Here is a 21,652-nt window from a genome sequence, read left to right as displayed (position 1 = left end):
CGTTTTAATGTGACACGGGTGACAAGACGTGTACAACAGATAGGAGTGTGTGTCAGTGGGTTTGTTATATAAATTGAACTGCAGCTTGCATTCACTTTGGTTGAAAGAAACCCACATGTCCAAGAAGGCCACTTTATTCCTGGAAAATTCTGTGGTGAATTTTATGGAATGGTGTGCATTATTAAGATAGTAAATAAATACTGCTAGGCGGGTTTCTCCTAGTGTCCAAATCATGAAAATATCTTCAATAAATCGGGCGTAAAAGTCTGAGCAAAATCTCCCAAGTATCGCCGCTCGAGACAACCATCATGTGATCGAGCATGTGGACCATGAAGACCACAACAGAACTTCCGCCCCGACAGGGGTAACCAAGGCAACACTTCTCGTGACTTGAAACGGGGCTTGGACTTGTTGTCTAAACACCTTAACTTTAACAACAACAGCTTGTGCAATTAACTTTCCAACCTGAATCTAAACAATAATTCAGATAATAAAACTGGTGAATCTTATCAGGACAACTTTGTTATCAATCTTTCCAATTATGACCTTAATCCATCCGAATTAGAGGTTCTAAACAAGAGACTCACATTAAGCCCCACCCCCAGGTTTACTGACAAAAGTAAAACTTTCTCTGACCTGAAACAATTTTTCAGGAAATTACATCTTACACACTTTTTCCATGACTCTCCAAATGATAGTACTTTAGACCCATTCCAAAACCAATTGGATCGCAAATTCGGTCCCAAAAGCACTTGGACCCCCAGAACCTATACTGACCCAACACTTGAGTCTTTTATCAAAGCAGTCTCCAATGACTTTTACAAACTTGGTAATATAAAATTCAGATGCCAGAACATCACCCGCGCTCAAAGTAGTGCACAACAACAGCTCAAAAACAATAGTGACATCATCATTAATAAAAGCTGATAAGGGTTCGGCAGTAGTAATACAGAACACTACTGATTACATTAAAGAGGCAGAAAGACAGCTCTCTGACACTCAGTTCTATGTCAAATTAGACAATGACCTCACAGAAAGATTTTCTGAAATCGTTGCTAAGGAACTAACCAATCTGTTCCATAAAGAAGAACTATCACACAAATGTTTTATGGGACTCTTACCACAAAACACAGAAGCAGGCAGATTTTACCTGCGGCCAAAAATACACAAATGTTTATTACCAGGAAAAATACCGGGCCGCCCCATCATTAGTGGGAATGGCACACCTACTGAAAACATTAGTAGCTTTGTAGACGAACACATTTAAGAATTTGTCAGCAAATATCCCAGTTACCTCAGGGATACAACACACTTCATACAAAGATTAGAATCACTTAATCTCCCTGACAACCAGATATCATGTTGGTTACTATGGATGTTACCTCGCTGTACAGAAATATACCAAACGGTGAAGGTCTAAGAGCAGTTTCACAAGCCATTCAGAAATTTAAACCAGACTGGCAACTTTCGCCCACCGGTTTACTTTCTCTCTTAAAAATTGTCTTACACAATAACAATTTTGTGTTCAATAACCAACATTATCTACAATTTGGAGGCACAGCTATGGGGACCAAAGTCGCCCCATCATTTTTATGGGAGAATTAGAAACTAAACTCCTATCTGGGCACCTTGATAAGCCGGACTTTTACACCCGATTTATTGCCGATATATTCATGATTTGGACACGAGGAGAAACCCGCCTAGCAGCATTTATTAACTATCTTAAAGGGGCACTGATCTAACGCAATTCCCTGGACTAGTTGTTGCCTTTGTTATTGTATTTTTCCCCGTGAGTACCCGGATGATACGCAATGCAACTGAGCGTCACCAGAGACTGGGCTACCGTCTGCAAGGACAGCTAAATAAACTTGGAGGTAATATTTGTTTTACGCATTTTTGCATAAACCCTGATTGGTTAGCCGTGATCTATAAAGATTTCGACAAAGGTCACATGTTAATTAATTTCTTCATCCTAAACAAACAGACAAAAAGAACGGCGGAGCTCATCGGATGTCGTCATTGTGAAATACGCCAGATGGTTATAGTTTAATACTAAAAAAAGTATCCATGCAGTGAAATCATTTTCGGATTTCGGATTGCGTCGATATTACGATTATTACTCCCTTGTTGTCATCCATGTTTTCTCGTATAACCCTACACTTGTGTATTTGTCGTCATTCACTTGATGCTCAGTTAATGAATTTATTACAGGTACAATTAGTGGTAGCACCACTTAGATTACCTGACAAAGGTTCCCATTTGGCATTTATTGTGTCTGGGGTAATTATTCAATCTAAATCCAGGTTTGAAGTGAGGTGAAATGTGTGTTATGTAATATGCACGTGGCAGACCAGCAAGAGGTGAATGATCAGTTGATTTACTTTTTTTTTTGTAAATCAACGGATCGTTCCTAGTCATCAAAGGATTAACAGAAAATATGTTGATTGATTAATCACTGTTATCTTGCACAGTGGATATGTCAAAAGGGAGTGTTTACATGTCTAGGTTTACTAAAACAAAGGGAATACACTCATATCATGGCGTGAAGTGCCGATGTAAAAACAACATACTTTGTTCAAAAGGTTAACTGATAATACATTGATTGATTGATCATTGTTATCTATCACTCAATGGAATTTTTAGGAACCGTGGACGTTATGAAAATAGTTGTCACGTGGGCTTTCTCAGCCGACCTTTGAGACTTGACACCTATGTGAAACACCTGAAACAATCCAAGTGATCAGTTGAGAAACGAACACGGGTTATAATATCACGAAACGATATATATCTTTTAAAATATTTGATTGTTACAGAGATACGTGACATCGAATAAGTTTCTTTGTACAGCTGCAGACAAGTGGGATATTGTACCTTTGTGTGGATATTCATGGATACATTCCTTGAACAAGAAAGCTGCCAAAAAATTATACACATAAATGTGGTAGGTTGTAATTATGGTATTTGCATTTTGTTTTCCTTCATTTGCTGTAGCATTGAACCGATTCGTCCTTGTTTCTCTACGTATTGGTTTGGAAATTCTTCAATGCGCTATAGACTTTGTTTTCACAGGTCTTTTCCTTTGTAAGCGTGTATATATTACGGTCAATTTGTAAAATGTGATTCTCTCAGGCAATTTATAAAATGTGTAAATATTTCAGTCATTTTGACTAAAAAATCTGTCCAGATTGATTAAGACGATCAAAAGGGCCTACAAACATCACAACAGATTATTATGTAGGATTAGAAGCCAAACAACATAGAAATGTACTTTTCACAAAACATTTTCAGTCTCTTGGTGATGACATTAAACATCAAAATGTTTGGAATTCGTTTTCATAATAATACAGATGGAAATGTTTTTCAGTCACTTTTTAAAATAACTGAATATTTAGGCGTTTAATAAATTTGAAAATGTTACATATTTTGACATTAAAAAAATATACACACTATAAAAAAAGCAAGGCTCAGGTGAAATATTTACTTTGTGTTGCAAGTCAAAATAGTGTAAACGAAAATCGCAAAATTACCAAGCAAGTGACTTATCAAAATTTCGTCACCATTACCGATTCTACCCACAGAGATACCTACATTTCCTTATTATCTCTTTTGTTGATCAATGTGACCATACGCCCTTATTACTACCCATAAAAGTGACTAATGCGCTTACGAATGGCGCAACAGAGGTCGCGAACTAGTCTAGATTTCTGCTATATATCCGGGTACTCACTGGGAAAAAACAATAACAAAGGCAACAACTAGTCCCGGAGAATTGCGTTAGATCAGTGCCCCTTTAATAATGCCCACCATTCCATTAAATTCACCGCATAATTTTCCAGGAATAAAGTGGCCTTCTTGGACATGTGGGTTTCTTTCAACCAAAGTGAATGCAAGCTACAGTTCAATTTATATAACAAACCCACTGACACACACTCCTATCTGTTGTACACGTCTTGTCACCCGTGTCACATTAAAACGAAAGGGCCATTCAGCCAACTCCTGACACTGAAGAGAATCTGCTCTTCTGAATCAGATTATGACACACACAGCAGAAATCTCATCAACTACTACCTCAAAAGGGGCTACCCAAAAAGGACACTACAACAAAACAAATCCCGGGCAGACGCGTGCAAAAGAGAATCACTCTTAGCAACCAAACCCAAGCCTGCTCCAATCAGGAAACAGGTGCTCGTTAGCGATTACAATCCACTGAACATGGAGCTCAACAGGATCATCAGAAACTGGTGGCATCTACTCACCAGATCTGACACTTGCAAAAGTTGTTTCTCAACTCCCCATGTCTCGGCCTACAGAAGGAACCCTACAATCAAGGATTACCTAGTCAGGACAGTATTAACCTACCCACCCACTAAACCACAAATAAGTGGCAAGGTAGTCAACTTCATAGATGACTTCATAATTGCAAGAGAGTAGGATGCAAAATTTGCAATTACTTAAGCAAAACACATACGCTCTGCAGCTCAACATTAGGCAAAACATTCAAAACCCACAAGTTTGAATGTACAAGTAAAAACATAGTTTACTTGCTTACTTGCAATAAATGCAAGAAACAATATGTCGGGGAATCCAAAAGAGAATTTCAGACCAGACTGAAAAAACACTTTGCAGACATCAGCTACAAGAGAGACAAACTTGTAGCCAATCACTTTAACAGTGATGATCACAGCGTCAAAGATGTTAGATATAACATCATAGCACAACTCAAGGAAAACCCTGAGTCCACTGACACCACAGTTAAGAGGAGATCACTCGAACTGAGGTGGATCTTTGAGCTAAAAACGTTCCCCCCGCACAGTCTCGATGACAGAATGGTTGGCTGATTATCCCCTCTTTTGGTCAACTTGCTGTTTTATTTTCTGATAAATCAGCCCCATTGTAAGTCGACAATACTAGCATACGCCGGTCACACAACAATGCCAATACTGCATTGTGACGTCACAAACACACCAACACAACCAAGTTGCATGACGTCATGATGACAACAGTCTATTAGTCTGTAAACCAACAGCCAAAAAAGATGTTGGAATTACACACTTGTGCAGTCTGTGGAAAGAACAATACCCATAGGCATAATTTGCGCCACCATTTTAGCGCCATCCATTCTTCAAACAGGATTGAATGTGCAATCTGCACAAAATCCTTTAAGAGGCCTGATGACGCACGGGCACACGTGAAACGAAACCATGGACCTTACCTGGAAGCTAACGATAAACCCGCGACTATTTGATCAAGAAGTCTGGAGGGAAGTCCTGCGACAACAAAGTGAGTGAAAAATCCCACACCACAATTAACAATCATCCTTGTTTTCCATTTCCTTGGATCCCGGTGCTGCCTTTTACTAAATGGGAAAATTACCTCATTGCAGGAGGCGAACTGGACACTGAACCGTAGACAGTGTTTCCCCAACAAAACAGGGAACATCTCAAGAAGCCGACCCGGTAATATCACCGCAGAACTTGATAAAATTTTAGAAGAATATAGGGAACTCCGACCGGGAGCAACCCACATCTTACAGACCAGTATGTTATTGACCTTGTCAGTACCAGTATCAAGTGACCAGCATACTCAGCAGCCCGCCTGTATTAAGCCCAGTGTGCCCTACAAGCCATCAATTGACCAAATATTGGACAGAATAAGTGTACAATTTTAATTATACATTGTTACATAATAAAAACACAACACGTGTCAATATCACCTTTAATTCCACTCTTACGTTTTCCTTTTGTTCAGTATGACACATACAGAACATACAATGTTGAACCACTATAAACACTAGTGTTCATTATAGGATATAATTCGCTTCCTTGCCTAAAAATATCTTTGCAAAATAACTGTTTTAATTAGAACAAATCAGTGTTCTAAAAACAATCCCAAAACCAAATAGGTGTCTGTTAAAACCGGCGAGTCGCCGGCCAATTTTAATAAACCGGCGACCATTCACAACCGCCACGGGCGACCCACCCAGGCCACCGTTAAGATTCCGAAAATAACACCGGCGACCAAAACAACAATTTAATAAGGCAAGCATATAAAACCAGCGACCCACCAGTTGACAAATGCATCAAACAGTCACAAAGCTAAATACAACCACCGGCGACCACCCCTCCCCGGCGGCACCAGTTAGTTGCCAAAACCGCCGACCATACATTACATCACACCACCCGTGAACCACCACCAGCGTGTTACCATAACAACACACCGGCGACCTGTCAAATAAGCATTGACAGGATTACAAATTACGGACTTAACGACCTCACCGGTTTAATTAGGTATCTAAGGACGCACACGCCCCAAAGCAATCAGTGTGAAGAGTGCAACTCATGCGAAACTAGTAACGATTACTATTGCTTTCAATAAGCTATTTATCTACTGGTGAAGCCTCACTAGTCAGTATACCTATAGAAAGGTTGGATAATGAATGATCCCGGGGTGTACAAAGTTGATCCGGGCGATCGTTTACAAGACTGTTTACGAGTATGTCACGAAAAACACAAAGGAGAATCAACCCTTTTCATAATAGACAACTGCAGTGCAAGTAAAGAACTTACCAAAAAGAAAAATATGCTTTCATATTTAGCATTCTCCGGTTGGCATACTCTGCATAGCGTTTGGGCAACTGCTAAGCAAAAATATAGCAATTGCTAAGCAAAAATATAGCAACCGCTAAGCAAAAATATAACCAAATATATAGCAAAAATACGATAAATTGAACATTAGCGGTTATTATGTAATAATGTGGTTCTTTTACAACAGTTTATTATTTCGGGCTTTATTGGATATGCCATATCTTATCATGTTAGACTTAAATATTAGAGTTGTGACGATTAATCAAAATGTATTCGAATCACGATCTCTAGGTATCCGATACGATATATCGATATGGTTTCTATGTATCGATACAATAACGATACATTTCAATGAATAAATTAATCTGTTCTGAAACAAAATATTTACTCGTAATACAACCAGAAACGCTGTCTCGTGGACGCCGCCATGTTTGAGGTTGATATGCAACGTTTAATCTCGTCTAGTCTCGCTAGTTAAAATGGCAGCTCTTTGCGAGGCAAGCGATGTGTTTATAAAGCCTCCGGCATCGTTAAAAAGTGCTGTGTGGAAGTATTTCCTTCTGTCGAGAGACAAAACAAAGGTGTCGTGCACTATTTGCAATACCATTTCAACATATAATGGCAACACAACGAATATGGCAGCCCATTTGAAGAGACGCCACACGAGTGAAGATGTTCAAATTTACAAGAGGGCAAAACTGGATCCTCAAACTTCCAAGTCGTCGTTGAAGAATTCTGCTGGTGAGAATATCATGAACATGTTTCGTCGTAAAGAGAAACTGCCTCCTAATAGTGAACGATCTAAGGCTATCACTAAGGCTCTTGCTCAGTTTATTGTCAAAGATCTCCAGCCATTTTCAATCGTTGAGAGTGAAGGGTTTGTGAATTTAATTAAAACTCTGGAGCCGAGGTACAAACTTCCAAACAGAAAAACTTTATCAAAGAAAATAATTCCAGAAATGTATGAGGAGACAAAGCAAGAAGTCATAGATAAACTCAGTCAGGCAGAAGCAGTTTCGTTGACCACTGATGGTTGGACCAGCTGATCCACTGAGGGATACATTACAATCACAAGCCAACACATCAACATTGAATGGAAAATAGTTCCCTTTGTTCCACAGACAAGAATCATCGAGGAGTCACACACAGGGGTAAACAGTGGTAAAGTGCTGAAAGATGCAGTGGAAGAGTGGGGTCTACAGCATAAACAGACTGGCCTTGTCACAGATAATGCTGCCAATACAGGGATAGCGGCGGAGGTGGCAGACATGAAACACATATCCTGCTTTGCTCATACTTTGAATTTGGCCACCCAAAAAGGACTCAAGTTACCCAGAGTAGCCCCACTCTTGGGAAGGGTCAGGACAATAGTGGCGTTCTTTCACAGGAGCACAGTGGCCTTTGCCAAATTGAAGATCAATCGAGAACGACTTGATCTGCCTAAAACAAAACTAAAAATGGATGTTATTACGCGATAGAATAGCACTCATGATATGATTCAAAGTTACCTCCAACTTCAGCCTGCCATATATGCCACTCTCGTTGCAACTAAGGAAATCAAGAGAAAGGACACAGATATCAATACACTCAGCGAGACAGACATCCGAAACTTAGAGCTTCTTGTTGATCTTCTGCGGCCACTCAAAGGAGCAACTGAAGTCCTTTGTGAGGAGAAGTTTCCAACACTGTCCATCGTTGCCCCAATGCTCCATTTGATAAAGACTCAGATGTGCATCAAAGATGAAGATCCAACTTTTGTGAAAGAGGTCAAGACAGCCATATTTGCAAATCTCAACAAGAGGTATACAAAACCAGAAGTGTTGCAAATTCTACATACTGCATCAGCAGTAGATCCAAGATTCAAGTCCCTAACCTTCTTGAAGGATGTTAAAAAAAAGGCTTCTGTCTTAACAGATCTATCAACATCTGTAGCTGAGTACTGGGATAGCAATTGTGTATGTATATCTAGTTTATTCTATCCCTTTAAACTTGAATATCACAGGCCATATTCCATATACTAACTCACTGTATTAAGAAAGTAAAAAATAATTAGAATTAAATTTATCAGTTATGAATGACAATTTTGAAATTTGTATAATTTTCTTCTGAAGTTTATATTTCATGTACATGAATTTATGAAAACAATGCAATCTCTATTTTCATTTTTCAGCCACTGACAAAGGTGAAGAAGGAACCTGAACCGAACACAGCACCAATGGACCCACCCCTGCCCAATTTGAATCTAGTCTCATCTGTTGACGAAGATGTCGCTGTTGTCAAGACAGAAAAAGACACTGCAGACAGTGGTGCCGAGTCATCAGGGTGCCTGTCCAGATTTTTTGGAGATGTGTATGTGGTCAAGGTAGAGTCTGCATGTGGATAGAATGATTTTCTTGAAAAAGAATGTTAAGCATTTCTAGACATTTCTAGAAAGTCTAATGTTTTAAGGTTCATTATTCATTTCAGTTGAATTATTTGAATTTGCATTTACAAGTGTTACACACTTTCAGATAGTCATTTGCAGCAATCTTTGTTTGATGATGATAATTGACTTTTATTAAACGTAAGAATTTGACAGATTATTGAGATTAAGATTTTTGTGTGCAAGACTGACTTGTAAAGCAAGTACTGTTTTGTTAGTTTTGTTGCTGACTTTTAAGAACACTTAGCAATGTCATATATGTTTTGACAGATCATATCATATGGTATTAACACTTTTGACTGAATGAATAATTGAATATTAGTGATTGGTCATTTTAACTCATTCAAGTATTTTATTCTGCAAGAATTCCTTCATAAACAGGTATGGTGCTAATTATTATTGTACCTTTCTGACTGTACCAGGTGCCAATTGAGATTGATATTTGATATTATTTTTGTTAAAATTTTGACTGAGTGAACTTTTGCAATCATTACTAAATATTTCTAGTAACAGTATTGTCAGTTGTGACACTTTGAGTGTTCTAAGTTGTGTAAACTGAGAGTGAAAATTGAGTTTCAGTTCCTGAACAAGTCCATTCCAAACTGTTCAATATAAGCTTGATTATATTTCTTGCTCAGGGACAAGCAATCTCAGCATAAATAGAAAATATGCTGATTTCAGTGTGATGAAAATTATTTGTGTTTTACCCAATCATGGTTTAATGGCCAAGAAATATTTATTTTCATATGTGTGCCAAATTACACTGTGTGACAAATTGATTTTTATTTTGTATTTTCCTAATTAAAAGTTTCAAATCTTTCTTTCATCTAACTTCTTGAATTTAAGAACAAAATTACATGGATTACACAAAACAAAACTGCAGAATTTAGTTTAAAGATTTTCTTTTCTTAAAAACAGGCATGTTCAGCAGTAAATTGTGTATCGTGATACATATCGAATCGAATAGAATCGTAAAGCAAATATCACGATACGTATCGTATCGGTTTCAATGTGTATCGTCACAACTCTATTAAATATCTCCTTAGGTATTACATCATCGAATAAATGTTCAAAGAACCTGATCAACATGTAGATGAACATGTAGATGAACATACAGATAAACATACAGATAAACATACAGATAAACATAGAGAAAGACTCGTGGCTTTGGTAGCCGGTGGAAAACGTTCCCAATATTTGGGGGAAAATTATACCACTGAAAAAATTGATAACATGACCCGACGAAGAAATTAAAAAACTGTACGCGTGTTACGAGTCTAGACTGGGAGCTACCATGACTAAAACAATAGGTTCAGCTATGTTACAACTATACACAGTCGTAGCTAGTACGTTTCTCCCTATCCAGGCAGAACATCGCCCGTATTTATGCGAATCTCTCGAGAAAGACCTGTTCATCGAACATGCTATAAGCGCAGTAAGCTGTGAGTTTTATCATAGATACGGGATGTTCTTAGCTCCGGTGACCACCGCTTTAATAACGGCTAGGTATTGTCAATTTAATAATGGAGACTCAAGTGACACCACAGATTGTGGAAACACAATCACAACAAGTGAACGAGGAAATAACCCCGATTGCACAACAGATTGTGGAAACACAATCACCACAAGTGAATGAGGAAATACCAGCGATTGCACAACAACAAGCTAGAGTGACTAAGAATCCTCGAAAAGTTGCAGCTGGTAGGAACGGTGCGCTAGCGAGGAAGGCAAAACTAATACACAATTCAAATATTGAACATAGTCGTCTGATTAAAACTTTGGCTCCCTATGCACTAGGGGTTGTTGCTATAGCAGCGGTATGGTTGTTTTATAAGACCGGAGAAGAGAAAACGTCACCCCCGATTGTACAATCACAACAACAAGTTCAATTAGAGTTAAGCCCTCATATAATGTTATAATAGCAATGACTACTCCATTTACAGACGGTAAAATGTTGGTAAACTCAACGTATCATTCAGCGGTGGTCAGCAGCTAGGCCATTGGCTATGCCCGAATGGCTAAAATGATTACTAAAGCCACACCACCCAAACTAGATTTTAATGGTTATGATATCGGTATGATGATTCTTCATATAGGATTGGCAATGGCTACAAAAGATATGCTTATTAAACAAGGGCTTATCCCAGAAGACATAATGAAGTAATTAAACATTTGAATATTTTATATTATTGAACATTTGAATATTTTATATTCATATAAAACATTTGAATATGGCAACAATTGCAATGATGGTCGGTGGAGCTATTGTTAATGCTTTAACTTTTTCGGGGAGTAATTTTTTATTTTCTAGTATGAGAGGAGAGGAGCGAAAAAGGCATAATAAAACATTAAACCAACTCCAAACAGCCCAGTCACAATGGGTCCGAAATAGGATGTTAAGATTAGATTTTATTAATGATGAACTGCGTATACGTAAAGAGGGGCATTCAATTCAAACGTTTAAGGATGTTGAATCTGCCATGCACAAATACTTCCTTGTTTATGGAAAGAAACTTGATCCAATACCGAGACCAACAATAAGTCAGTTTCATACACCGTCAGAGGCTCAGAAAGACGGCGAGATAGCGTTTATAGTGTTTGGGTTATCAGTCATTGCTATTTTTAGCTACACAATAACTACGCACGATCCATGATCTATTGCGTATGAACCATTAATAATAACCCTGACTGCTAATCTATAAATAGCGCTGACAACTATGATTCACCAGTGGAGATGTGATTTGCATTTAGACAAATGATATGATAGATGTATAATCATAAATCTGTGCAGATTTACACTCATGGGGAAGCCGATTCAATGCAACCGACGTTGTGTGGGTGTTTACTGTGGGATCCACTCTTATTACATCAGACAGGGAAATATAAATTACGTTTGTTCTGTATGTGGGATAGGGGTCAAAGGTTGTTATTGTTTATGTAAGAAACACGGTGCTGATAGGGTCAGGAACCGGATTATTTACGCTAGGAAGAAAGATTACATCAACGAGAGGAATAGATTGTGAAGAATATGTGTTTAGATATATGAAAAACAACCATTTAGAGATTTGACTCATTTTGCAAATACCATTAAATCACAATGGTTTTTGTCAGCGAGTTGAAGGCTTTGGCAAAACAATGTGGTCTACATGGTTATTCTTGAATGAGAAAAGCTGAATTGATTGATTTACTCAGTTTGGTATACAACAAACCCCAGACTGTTAGAGAACTCAAAGATCAAACGAAAAAAAAGTGGGCTGAGAGGTTATTCTCGAATGAGAAAAGCTGAATTGATCACTTTACTAGATAATAATAAATCAGTTGGCGATAATAAAAATTAACCAGTTGATGAGTTAAGATTTGTACCTACAGCTGGCGTTGGTAAATATCTAAGAGGTTGGAAGATGGATATTAATTCCAACATGGATGTTAATGATATCGAGCAATGATAACGAGGAATTAGATGATTTAAATACTATAAAATATCAGGTGACGGTTAAAATGAGTAAAAGTAACGCAGACGATAGCACTGAATATACTGAACCTTATTTCTCAAGCAATCAAGAAGTTATAACGGAATCCGATACTATAAGCACATCATTAGATACATCAATTCAGTGGATACAGGAACTTTAGAACGCTGGACTAATAGAGGTTCAGGTTGGGGTGTGGATAAAACAGATAGTTTATATTTAGAAATAGCAAATTATATGCCTTTCAAAGGTGGATCTTATATAGATTCACCCCCATATTATAAAAAGAAAAAAGCCATATAGTATTCACGACCGTCCGTACGTCCCACATGTTTGTTGCCGCGATATCTCAAGAACTAAACACTGGATTGTCTTCATATTTGGAACTATGGTGTATATACAGACTCTGCAGACACCAATCAGTTTTGGTAGCCTTGACCCCATTTTCAAGGTCACAGCAGGGAAATCTGCTTTTTGAGTTGGAAAACGGTGTTGCCAATATATCTCAAGAACTAATCGCTGGATTGTCTTCATATTTGGAACTATGGTGTATATACAGACACCGCAGACACCAGTCGGTTTTGGTGACCTTGACCCCATTTTCAAGGTCACAGCAGGCAAATCTGCTTTTGGAGTTGGAAAACGGTGTTGCCGCGATATCTCAAGAACTAATCGCTGGATTGTCTTCACATTTGGAACTATGGTCTATATACAGACACCGCAGATACTAGTCGGTTTTGGTGACCTTGACCCCATTTTCAAGGTCACAGCAGGCAAATCTGCTTTTGGAGTTGGAAAACGGTGTTGCCGCAATATCTCAAGAACTTATCGCTGGTTTGTCTTCATATTTGGTACTATGGTGTATATACAGGCGGGGGACATTTCAACTTTGTGACAAATACTTGTTAATGTAAAAAATAAGGCGATGACTGTTTCAGAATGATGATAAGATCTGCATTGTTCCCCACAGATTCTAAAATTGGAAATAGACCTTCTAGCTATCCCCAAAGCAACGGACTAAACCTTGATGGTATAGACGAACCTACACCAATCTCACAAATTGATAAGGCGGAAAAGCAAAATAATTTAGCTATAAATGTTTTCGAACATTCTCATAAAGGAATTGTTGTACACAGGATAAACCCTGCCCCGCAACATATTCCCAGAATCAATTCACTTCTTATCGAAAAAGATGGTAAATTTCATAATACGTGGATAAAGGGTTTAAGCAGGCTATTATACGATCAAACAACCCATAAGGAAAAGAAATATTTCTGTGAAAGATGCCGGCATGGGTACAGCAGACAAGATCTATTAGAAGCGCATAAAGAAGACTGCAGAGGTGCAGACTGCTATCAGGATCGATATGCCTCAAGAGGGGAAAAATATATTAAAATTTGAACATTATTGTAATCAAATGCCAGTACCGTACGTAATTTATGCCAACTTCGAAGCACTTATCAAACCTATAGAAAATACCGAAGACAATACTGAATGTAGTTTTACATATAAAACTCAAGAACATATTCCTTGTGGGTTTGGATATATAGTTGTAAGGTATGATCGGAAAACCAACCCGCCCATGATTTACAGAGGTGCCGATGCAGCAGGAAAGTTCCTAGAATATCTACAAAACGAAGAGAGAATAATCAGGGAAAATGTATCGCTTAAGAAACCCATGTGCATGATGAAGGATGATTGGAGGGCCTATAAGAAGTCAACGGGTTGTCATGTTTGTAATAAACCCCTGAATGGGGATTCCGTAAGAGATCATTGCCACGTCACGGGTAATTATCGGGGAGCGGCGCATAACGAGTGTAACTTGAAACTAAAAATGAATTCTCAAACAATACCCATCCCCGTTGTGTTTCATAACCTTAGAGGATATGATTCTCTACGGACAATTGCATTTTACGGACAAGGATGGGAAAGCTAAAACAAAGCAAAGTAATGGACTTGGATTCATAGACTCCGTACAGTTTCTGTTATCTTCCCTGGACAATTTAGTTAATGCGAACAATACCGATGACTTTGCAATAACAAATCAATATACTGATCGGTTAACACGGCATTTGTTGCTGAGAAAAGGTGTATATACTTACGATTATATGGATGATTGGTCTAGATTCGACGAAACTAAATTACCACCCCTTGAATCATTCTATAGTAACTTAACAGAATCTAAAATAACCGATGCTGATTATGAACACGCTCTGACGGTCTGGGATAAATCAGGTTGTAAGAATTTAGGTGATTATCACGATCTGTACTTAAAAACCGATGTACTGTTACTCGCCGATATATTCGAGATATTTAGAAAGACATGTTTAAAACAATACGGCTTGGACCCGGCATGTTACTATTCCAGTCCCGAACTATCGTGGGATGCATTGTTGAAGACGACCGGTGTAGAACTAAAACTACTCACCGATTACGATATGCACTTGTTTATTGAGAAAGGATTAAGAGGTGGTATATCGATGGTGGCGAAAAGGTATTCTAAGGCTAATAATAAATTAGTGGAAGGATATGACCCCAATAAACCCGACACCCACATATTATATCTCGACTCCAACAATTTGTATGGATTGGCTATGAGTCAACCTTTACCCACCGGTGGTTTTGAGTGGGTCAATGATATCGATGTGAATGATATCCCCACAGATTCCGATAAAGGGAACATACTACAAGTTGACTTGGAATTTCCAAATTCGTTGCACAAAGATCATAACAGTTATCCGCTAGCTCCCGAAAGATTAATGGTTAATAAAGATTGGATGTCGGAATATCAACACTCCTTGATGGGTAATACTAGGTCAGCTAACATAGAAAAACATGTTAAAATAATCAATACTCAGGAGAAATATTTACTTTGTGTTGCAAGTCAAAATAGTGTAAATGAAAATCGCACAATTAACAAGCAAGTGACTTATCAAAACTTCGTCACCATTACCGATGCTACCCACAAAGATACCTATATTTCCTTGTTATTTCCAAAACTGTATTTCATTTTGTTGATCAATGTGACCAGACGCCCTTATACTATCAATAAAAGTGACAAATGCGCTTACGAATTGCACAGCACAGGTTGCAAACTAGTCTAGGTTTCTGCTATATCATCCGGATACTCACAGGAAAATAAAATAACAAAGGCAACAACCAGTCCCGTGGAATTGCTTGAGATCAGTGCCCCTTTAAGTCTCATATGACGTCACACAGCGGTACTTTTGATGTACACACACTGCCATGCCTTGCCGACAAAAATGTTCCAAATCGTTGCATAACACATAAGTACAGAAAAACCAAATGTCCAACACTGAGATAAATAGCCCTAGATCACTAATACCAAATTTTATATTTACAAAACCATATTTAAAAAATATACATAAGCACCATCATTCTCACATCTCGTCGGCTGCTTGTCTAGATGTCATAAGTCACGTGACTGTTAAAATAAAACAAAAACTACAGCAACATTTTAGGGCCATCTCGTATATCTTTTTTCCATTTTCATAGGGTTCACAAACGCCTTCACGACAGATACAAAAGTTACTCGTCTACAGCTTTGAATAATGTTTACATAGAATTAAAAAACAAAAAGTTGCAGTTCATAAAGCGGCATTAAACTTCTCTGTACCCAAACAAACACTGACAGACAGGATAAAAAGGCAAGATCGATGTTGACACTGTCAAGTCAGGTGCAACTCCAGTTTTTTATGCGGAGCAAGAAACTAGACTTGTTGACCATGTAACATACATGGCACCAATCGGATACGGATATACGAGGAAAGAGGTTATCCAAATAGGATCCAACTTTGCTTGTCAATTGGGAAAACCTGACGTGGCCCATCCATTATTTGTGAAGTGGTATTATGGTCTGTTGGAGCGATAGCTGGAGTTGAAAGTTAGGGGTGCCAAGTCTCTCACGGATCTTCGTGCCAAAGCTAGTTCAGAGGAATGTATCAACAAGTATTTTGATGAACTTCCCATCATTATGAATAAATACAGTTTACAATCAAGACCAGAAGCAATTTATAAGGTTGATAAGAAAGAAATCAACCAGTCCCACGTCGCACCAAAAATGTTTAGCTCAAGAAAATCCGTGGCCTACGGGATTTCTTCGGAGAGATTGGCTGCAGTCATCACACTTTTGGGATGTGGAAACGCTCTGGGCACATTTATTCCACCTTTCTTTGTATTTGTGGGTGCTTGAATGCCCAGTAAATTGCTTGAAGGCTGAACAGCGGGAAATGATGGAAAATAGTGTACATGTATACATATACTTTATTGACAAGATTTGTATGGGAGTTCTTGAAACATCGTGTTGAATAACTATCCTTTTCAACTGTTATCTACCTAAACAGAAATGTTGGTAGGTATTGATTAGAATTAGGTACTGGGCTATCGTACATAGCGATACAATAATCTACAACGTAATCCACGAAATCAAGGTGCACAATCATTTTTTGTGCACATGAATGGATGATGAATGAAAATGGCTTGGGTAAACAAACTTTTCAGTCACGAGTGGAATCTTCATAATTTTCTTTGAGTTGAATAGATGAATTAAATGATAAGTGAGTATACAAAATGAAATCGGACATTTAACCCATGAATTTTGGAGACCTTTCTTCATACACACGAATCCAGGTTACGTGAGAGTATCCTTATTTGAATTTGGGTGGGTCAGAACATAACAGTCCTAAATTACAGGGATTTCTGAGAAAGATATTATACCCATATAAACGTAACCACATTTCCTTACATCACATGTATGATATAATAGTGATTAAAACAGTTAGTAGAACGACAAAATATCCTCACACATGTTGATACTACAAGTCGAAAGCTTATCATACAGTGACAAACATAGGTAGCCTAAGCAAAGTAAAACTCGATAGATCTACTCTTTCCTCATATAAGTATTAGTAACAATTGGTACGACTTCACATACCTATCCTTGACAAAGGTCTTCTTGAAATGATTTCCACCTGTCAAATGATTAAACAGACACTGTATATATGCCGGTAGTGAACTCACAACCCGGAAGTTCATTAAAATCGGGGCTCACCCGGGTCACACCGACCAAGAAGTAAAATTCATCAACAAGAGACTGTAAAGCCTCGAGCGTGAACACGATACGAGAACACTGACCAGTGTTGACACAGTGTTGTAGGCTAATGGTTTCGGTTGGGTTATATGCTATTTCGTACCAAAAACGAAAATGTACTTCCAGTGAATTTGTGGGTGAAACCTAAAAAGCGAACGCAGTATTCTATCATATTCTGACAAAAGGGGTTATAATAGCTTGGCCGGGTAGGAAAAAAAGACTAGTACAAATATACACAGATTTATTTACATGAACATCATTTATATAGGTAGCTAACAAATATATATGTAACAATTGACTTGGCAGGTACCGATCAAGTTTCAAGGAAGGTGAGAGCAAATCTGAAAACACTGACTGACTATTTGGAGATTTTACATGCGCTTTCCGACATTATGGGTATTTCGTCACGAGTGCACAAGGGTACACATAGCTGTTGCAAGTTTATGTTATAAATTGTTATCAATTGACTGATCACTGCTAATACAAATCAATGCTGCAATTACGTGTTTTGTCTTATACAAGATGGCGGACGTTCCGAGCGAACAACGAACGAACTGATTTCTCTGGTCCCTTGTAGTTCGTTCTATCCGTGTTCTACTGTATTCATATAACTTCTGTTTCTGTATTGATATGATTTCTATTTTCGTATATTGATATATTATTTTTTATCTTTGGCTGCTCTGTTTATGTGGCCGATGTAGTTTTTGTATATATTTGTTTTAATTTTATTTTAGGTTTTTACATATATCTATATATATAACTAGATGTCAGTTTCAGTCAGTTATAATAAAGTGTATCTGACCTGTCTTACCTACTAACTGCCCCATGGCCAGAAGCTTCTTTTGCTGATTGGCCAAGCTAACACCTATTGTTAACTCTCTTGGTGCCACGGAACCATATATGGTCCCTCACTTTTCACACCCGCATAGTGCCTGGGGACCATATATGTTCCCGTGAAAATGCCCTTTTTAAACTGTGAATTTTGATATTTAACACTGAGTGCGCAAAGTCAAAACTATAACCATCATCACCCCAATCATCTTAGCTTTAACAATGTGTAACTCATACTTTATACAATGCTACGGATTGCGAAATATGGCGAGATTAGTAAAGTGGCTTCCATGTTTGAACACCAATTTAGCGAACGACGGCGAATTTTGATTATGCACCCATGTCACATACACGTAAATATTTTCAGACAAAATCCTTGTTCATAAGAAAAAATATGACCTGAGTGGTCAGAAAGACATGTTTTTCCCAACTGTATACTTATTCACGTAAATACAATTCTGTTCACACCTTTATGAACAAGTTTATTTACACGTTTTGTATATTTTTAACGACTATCGGTAATGGCGGAATGGTCGGCACACATGAGAAAACGACAGTGTATATTTCCATTACATTTATGCCGTTCATTGAATGAATTTATAACCATCATCACCCTAATCATCTCAATGTTAATATCGTGTAACTCATATTTTATGCAGTGCTACGGATTGCGAAATATGGCGAGATTAGTAATGTGGTTACCGCGCTCCTGATCTTTTTCTGCCATGTTGAACTTCATGCGAATGAAGGCAATTTTGTATTATGCACCGTTGTCACATACACGTAACTATTATTATATCAGACAGCCAATTTGAAAAAAGAAATCTGATCGGACTGGTCAGAAAGATTTACTAGTCCCCACTGTACAGTTATTGGCGTAAGAGTACTAACGTTTAGTCGGCCACGGAAGTTTTTTGTTCAAGTATTGCATATGTTTATTGACTGTGTGTCATGGCGATTTAGCACGGCGCTACATACAAACCGACAGTGCAGATTCTCTTTTTTACAATGATGCTGATTTACAGAAAATATTCAAATCAAAGATACGGAAAGATAGCTATAATCGTTAATATTAAGTTGGTATAGTGTATATTTATGGGCAGGAGGTTCATGATAAAAACCTAAACATAGAATGTCCAAGCCCGAAGTGATCGAAAGGGCACGTTCGCCTCATATCTGTGCCGCGATTTCTTGTTTACCGGTTGTCCTACATACTCGCCCGTTCAGACAAATAACTGCTACTTTTTTCATATGAAATGACTATGAGTCATGTGTGATTGCTCAAACTAGCTGACCGTGTGAGTGACTTGCCCTAACTGTTTCACATTTTGTCGCAAATGGAGATTTTAAAAGTGTGGCCACAACATCTAACGTGAGTCGACGCCATATTGTAAACAAATTGTGTCAAGGTCGGTTCCACATGTGGTAGCTCGGCCCCCGTTTCTGTCGATGGTACACGCGATACAAACATAATGCAACTACTGAAAATATCAACATAACTTCTACAATGATGCCAGCAATACCTTTTTGCATTTGGGTTAACCGCTTATGGATACGATGTGTTGTAAAGTTCGATTTGGATTTGTTTTTCCTTTCATTGAAACTGTGATAATGGCGCTGTGATTGGTTTGCTGAAGTAGTATTTTCCATGAGTCTAATGTACATGGTACATGCTGTGACCAATTGTGTATGCATATATATCATCAAATACACATTACTAATCTCTTCAGAAAATGGAATATATTATAGCTCGTTTTCAAACATTCTGCCATGGATATTAGATAAAAAATTAATATTAGATTTACAATTTATTTATGTACACTGTACTCTCGATTAACGTATGATAATCTATTGCAAGTCTTCAACTCTTATTTGATATGTCATCAGAAATGTCAGCAATGAGTAAAATTAATTTTATTTCGTTACAATCTGCAATTTTATTCAAATAGCCTATAGACGGTCGGTGATTTCCCGCCGCTGTGAATTTGTCGTCTGGACAGGTGCGCGTGATTTGACCTCGCATGTTGTGACGTGGATGATGTCACATGAAACAGCTGATCTTATGTTGTTGTAGTATAATGGATACACGTGGTTTCATTTTCCAAATAACGATATTCTCTTTGACTGAACTAGAAAGCATATCTAGTACATCACAATTGGAAAATGTCTACGGCGACCGAGTGAATGAGACCGCATATCGTTTGACGAACAGTGTTAGAATATTTGGCGCAGTTTTCTAATTTTGGTATGTTGACATGTGCTTTTCATATCTGTTTGAATGCTTGATATTCCAAAAATATAATGTGCATTTAGTTGAGTACAGTGAGAAAGCTGTCAAAATGGATCCAATATTAAACAACCTAGATTTTTAACATTTTAGGTTCATCTATTGGAATCTCGAATGGTTAAATTTATAACATAAACAGTAAAAGTAATTAGATCTACTCACAATATATAGATAATCAATTTCTGAAAGACAAAAAGTTTTCAGTGTAAATGTGATTTCGTTTTGATGTTTTATATAGTTATATTTATGTCTTTTTTTCACCTTGCATTATCTAAATTACCAAATACTTCGACCAGTGACATAGTAGTAATTAGATTCTACTTTGTTTTGTATCCTAAGTATGAAATAGATATTTTTTTTAAATAAATGTTTGTCTAAGAGCAAAATCAATGCATTCTTGTGGTTTTTTCACCATTTTAATTTGTATATCTTCCCTCCAAGCTGTAGTTTAGCTAGGCCAAAATTAAGGGGGGGGGGGGGGGGGGGGGGGGGGGGGGGAAAGGAAAGACACAATAAACCATTTTTATGAAAGATTTTGCTGGTTAAATTTTCGAAGTTCAATACCAAGAATATATTTTTCCTTTTATGACAAATAATTCCATTACTTTCATTGACCTACGATCATTATCATTATCTATTTCAAACTTTTCCTTTAGTAGAATGGGATGGAATGGGAAACTAGTGGAAATCAACAATCACGTATGTCCTTAAATGTACATGTACATACCTGGCTAGGTGTTAATACACTTCTAAAGTCGTATTTATAAATCAAATGAATAAATGAAAGAAAAAGTGGTATTTCATGGACTGGCCATACAAGTATATTTTGAGCAAAGGTCTAAGTTAGGCAGCCAAGTGCGAAATACGAGCTGATACGCGGATGTATGTTTTCTGGTGGCCATAGTGAAACAATGACATATGGCACCCGAGTTGCGAGTGATCGAAAAT

The 21,652-nt window shown here is 37.7% G+C and overlaps 2 protein-coding genes and 1 pseudogene across 3 annotated transcripts in view; 2 read left to right on the top strand and 1 right to left on the bottom strand.

Moving 5' to 3' along the window:
• LOC139468158 (SH2 domain-containing protein 4B-like) overlaps window positions 1-17,514 on the bottom strand; it is a 229,191-nt gene extending 211,677 nt beyond the window's left edge. For both annotated transcript variants that reach the window (XM_071249939.1, XM_071249940.1), the window contains exon 1: window positions 17,431-17,514. The gene's annotated coding sequence lies outside the window, so the exon portion shown is untranslated. The remainder of the gene's footprint in view (window positions 1-17,430) is intronic.
• LOC139467636 (E3 SUMO-protein ligase ZBED1-like) lies at window positions 7,220-13,497 on the top strand. Its single transcript, XM_071249160.1, has 5 exons — window positions 7,220-7,588; window positions 7,706-7,942; window positions 8,105-8,431; window positions 8,755-8,946; window positions 13,447-13,497. The coding sequence occupies exons 1-5, from the start codon at window positions 7,220-7,222 to the stop codon at window positions 13,495-13,497; spliced, it is 1,176 nt and encodes a 391-aa protein (XP_071105261.1).
• Window positions 15,707-16,740, top strand: LOC139467635 (uncharacterized; annotated as a pseudogene).
• Window positions 17,515-21,652: the final 4,138 nt, after the last annotated feature.

The sequence above is a fragment of the Haliotis cracherodii genome, unplaced genomic scaffold (genome assembly GCF_022045235.1).
Source record: "Haliotis cracherodii isolate W230 unplaced genomic scaffold, xgHalCrac1.p SCAF_2, whole genome shotgun sequence".
In the NCBI taxonomy this organism is placed as follows: Eukaryota; Metazoa; Mollusca; class Gastropoda; order Lepetellida; family Haliotidae; genus Haliotis; species Haliotis cracherodii.
This window is presented reverse-complemented; position numbering and strand designations above follow the sequence as displayed.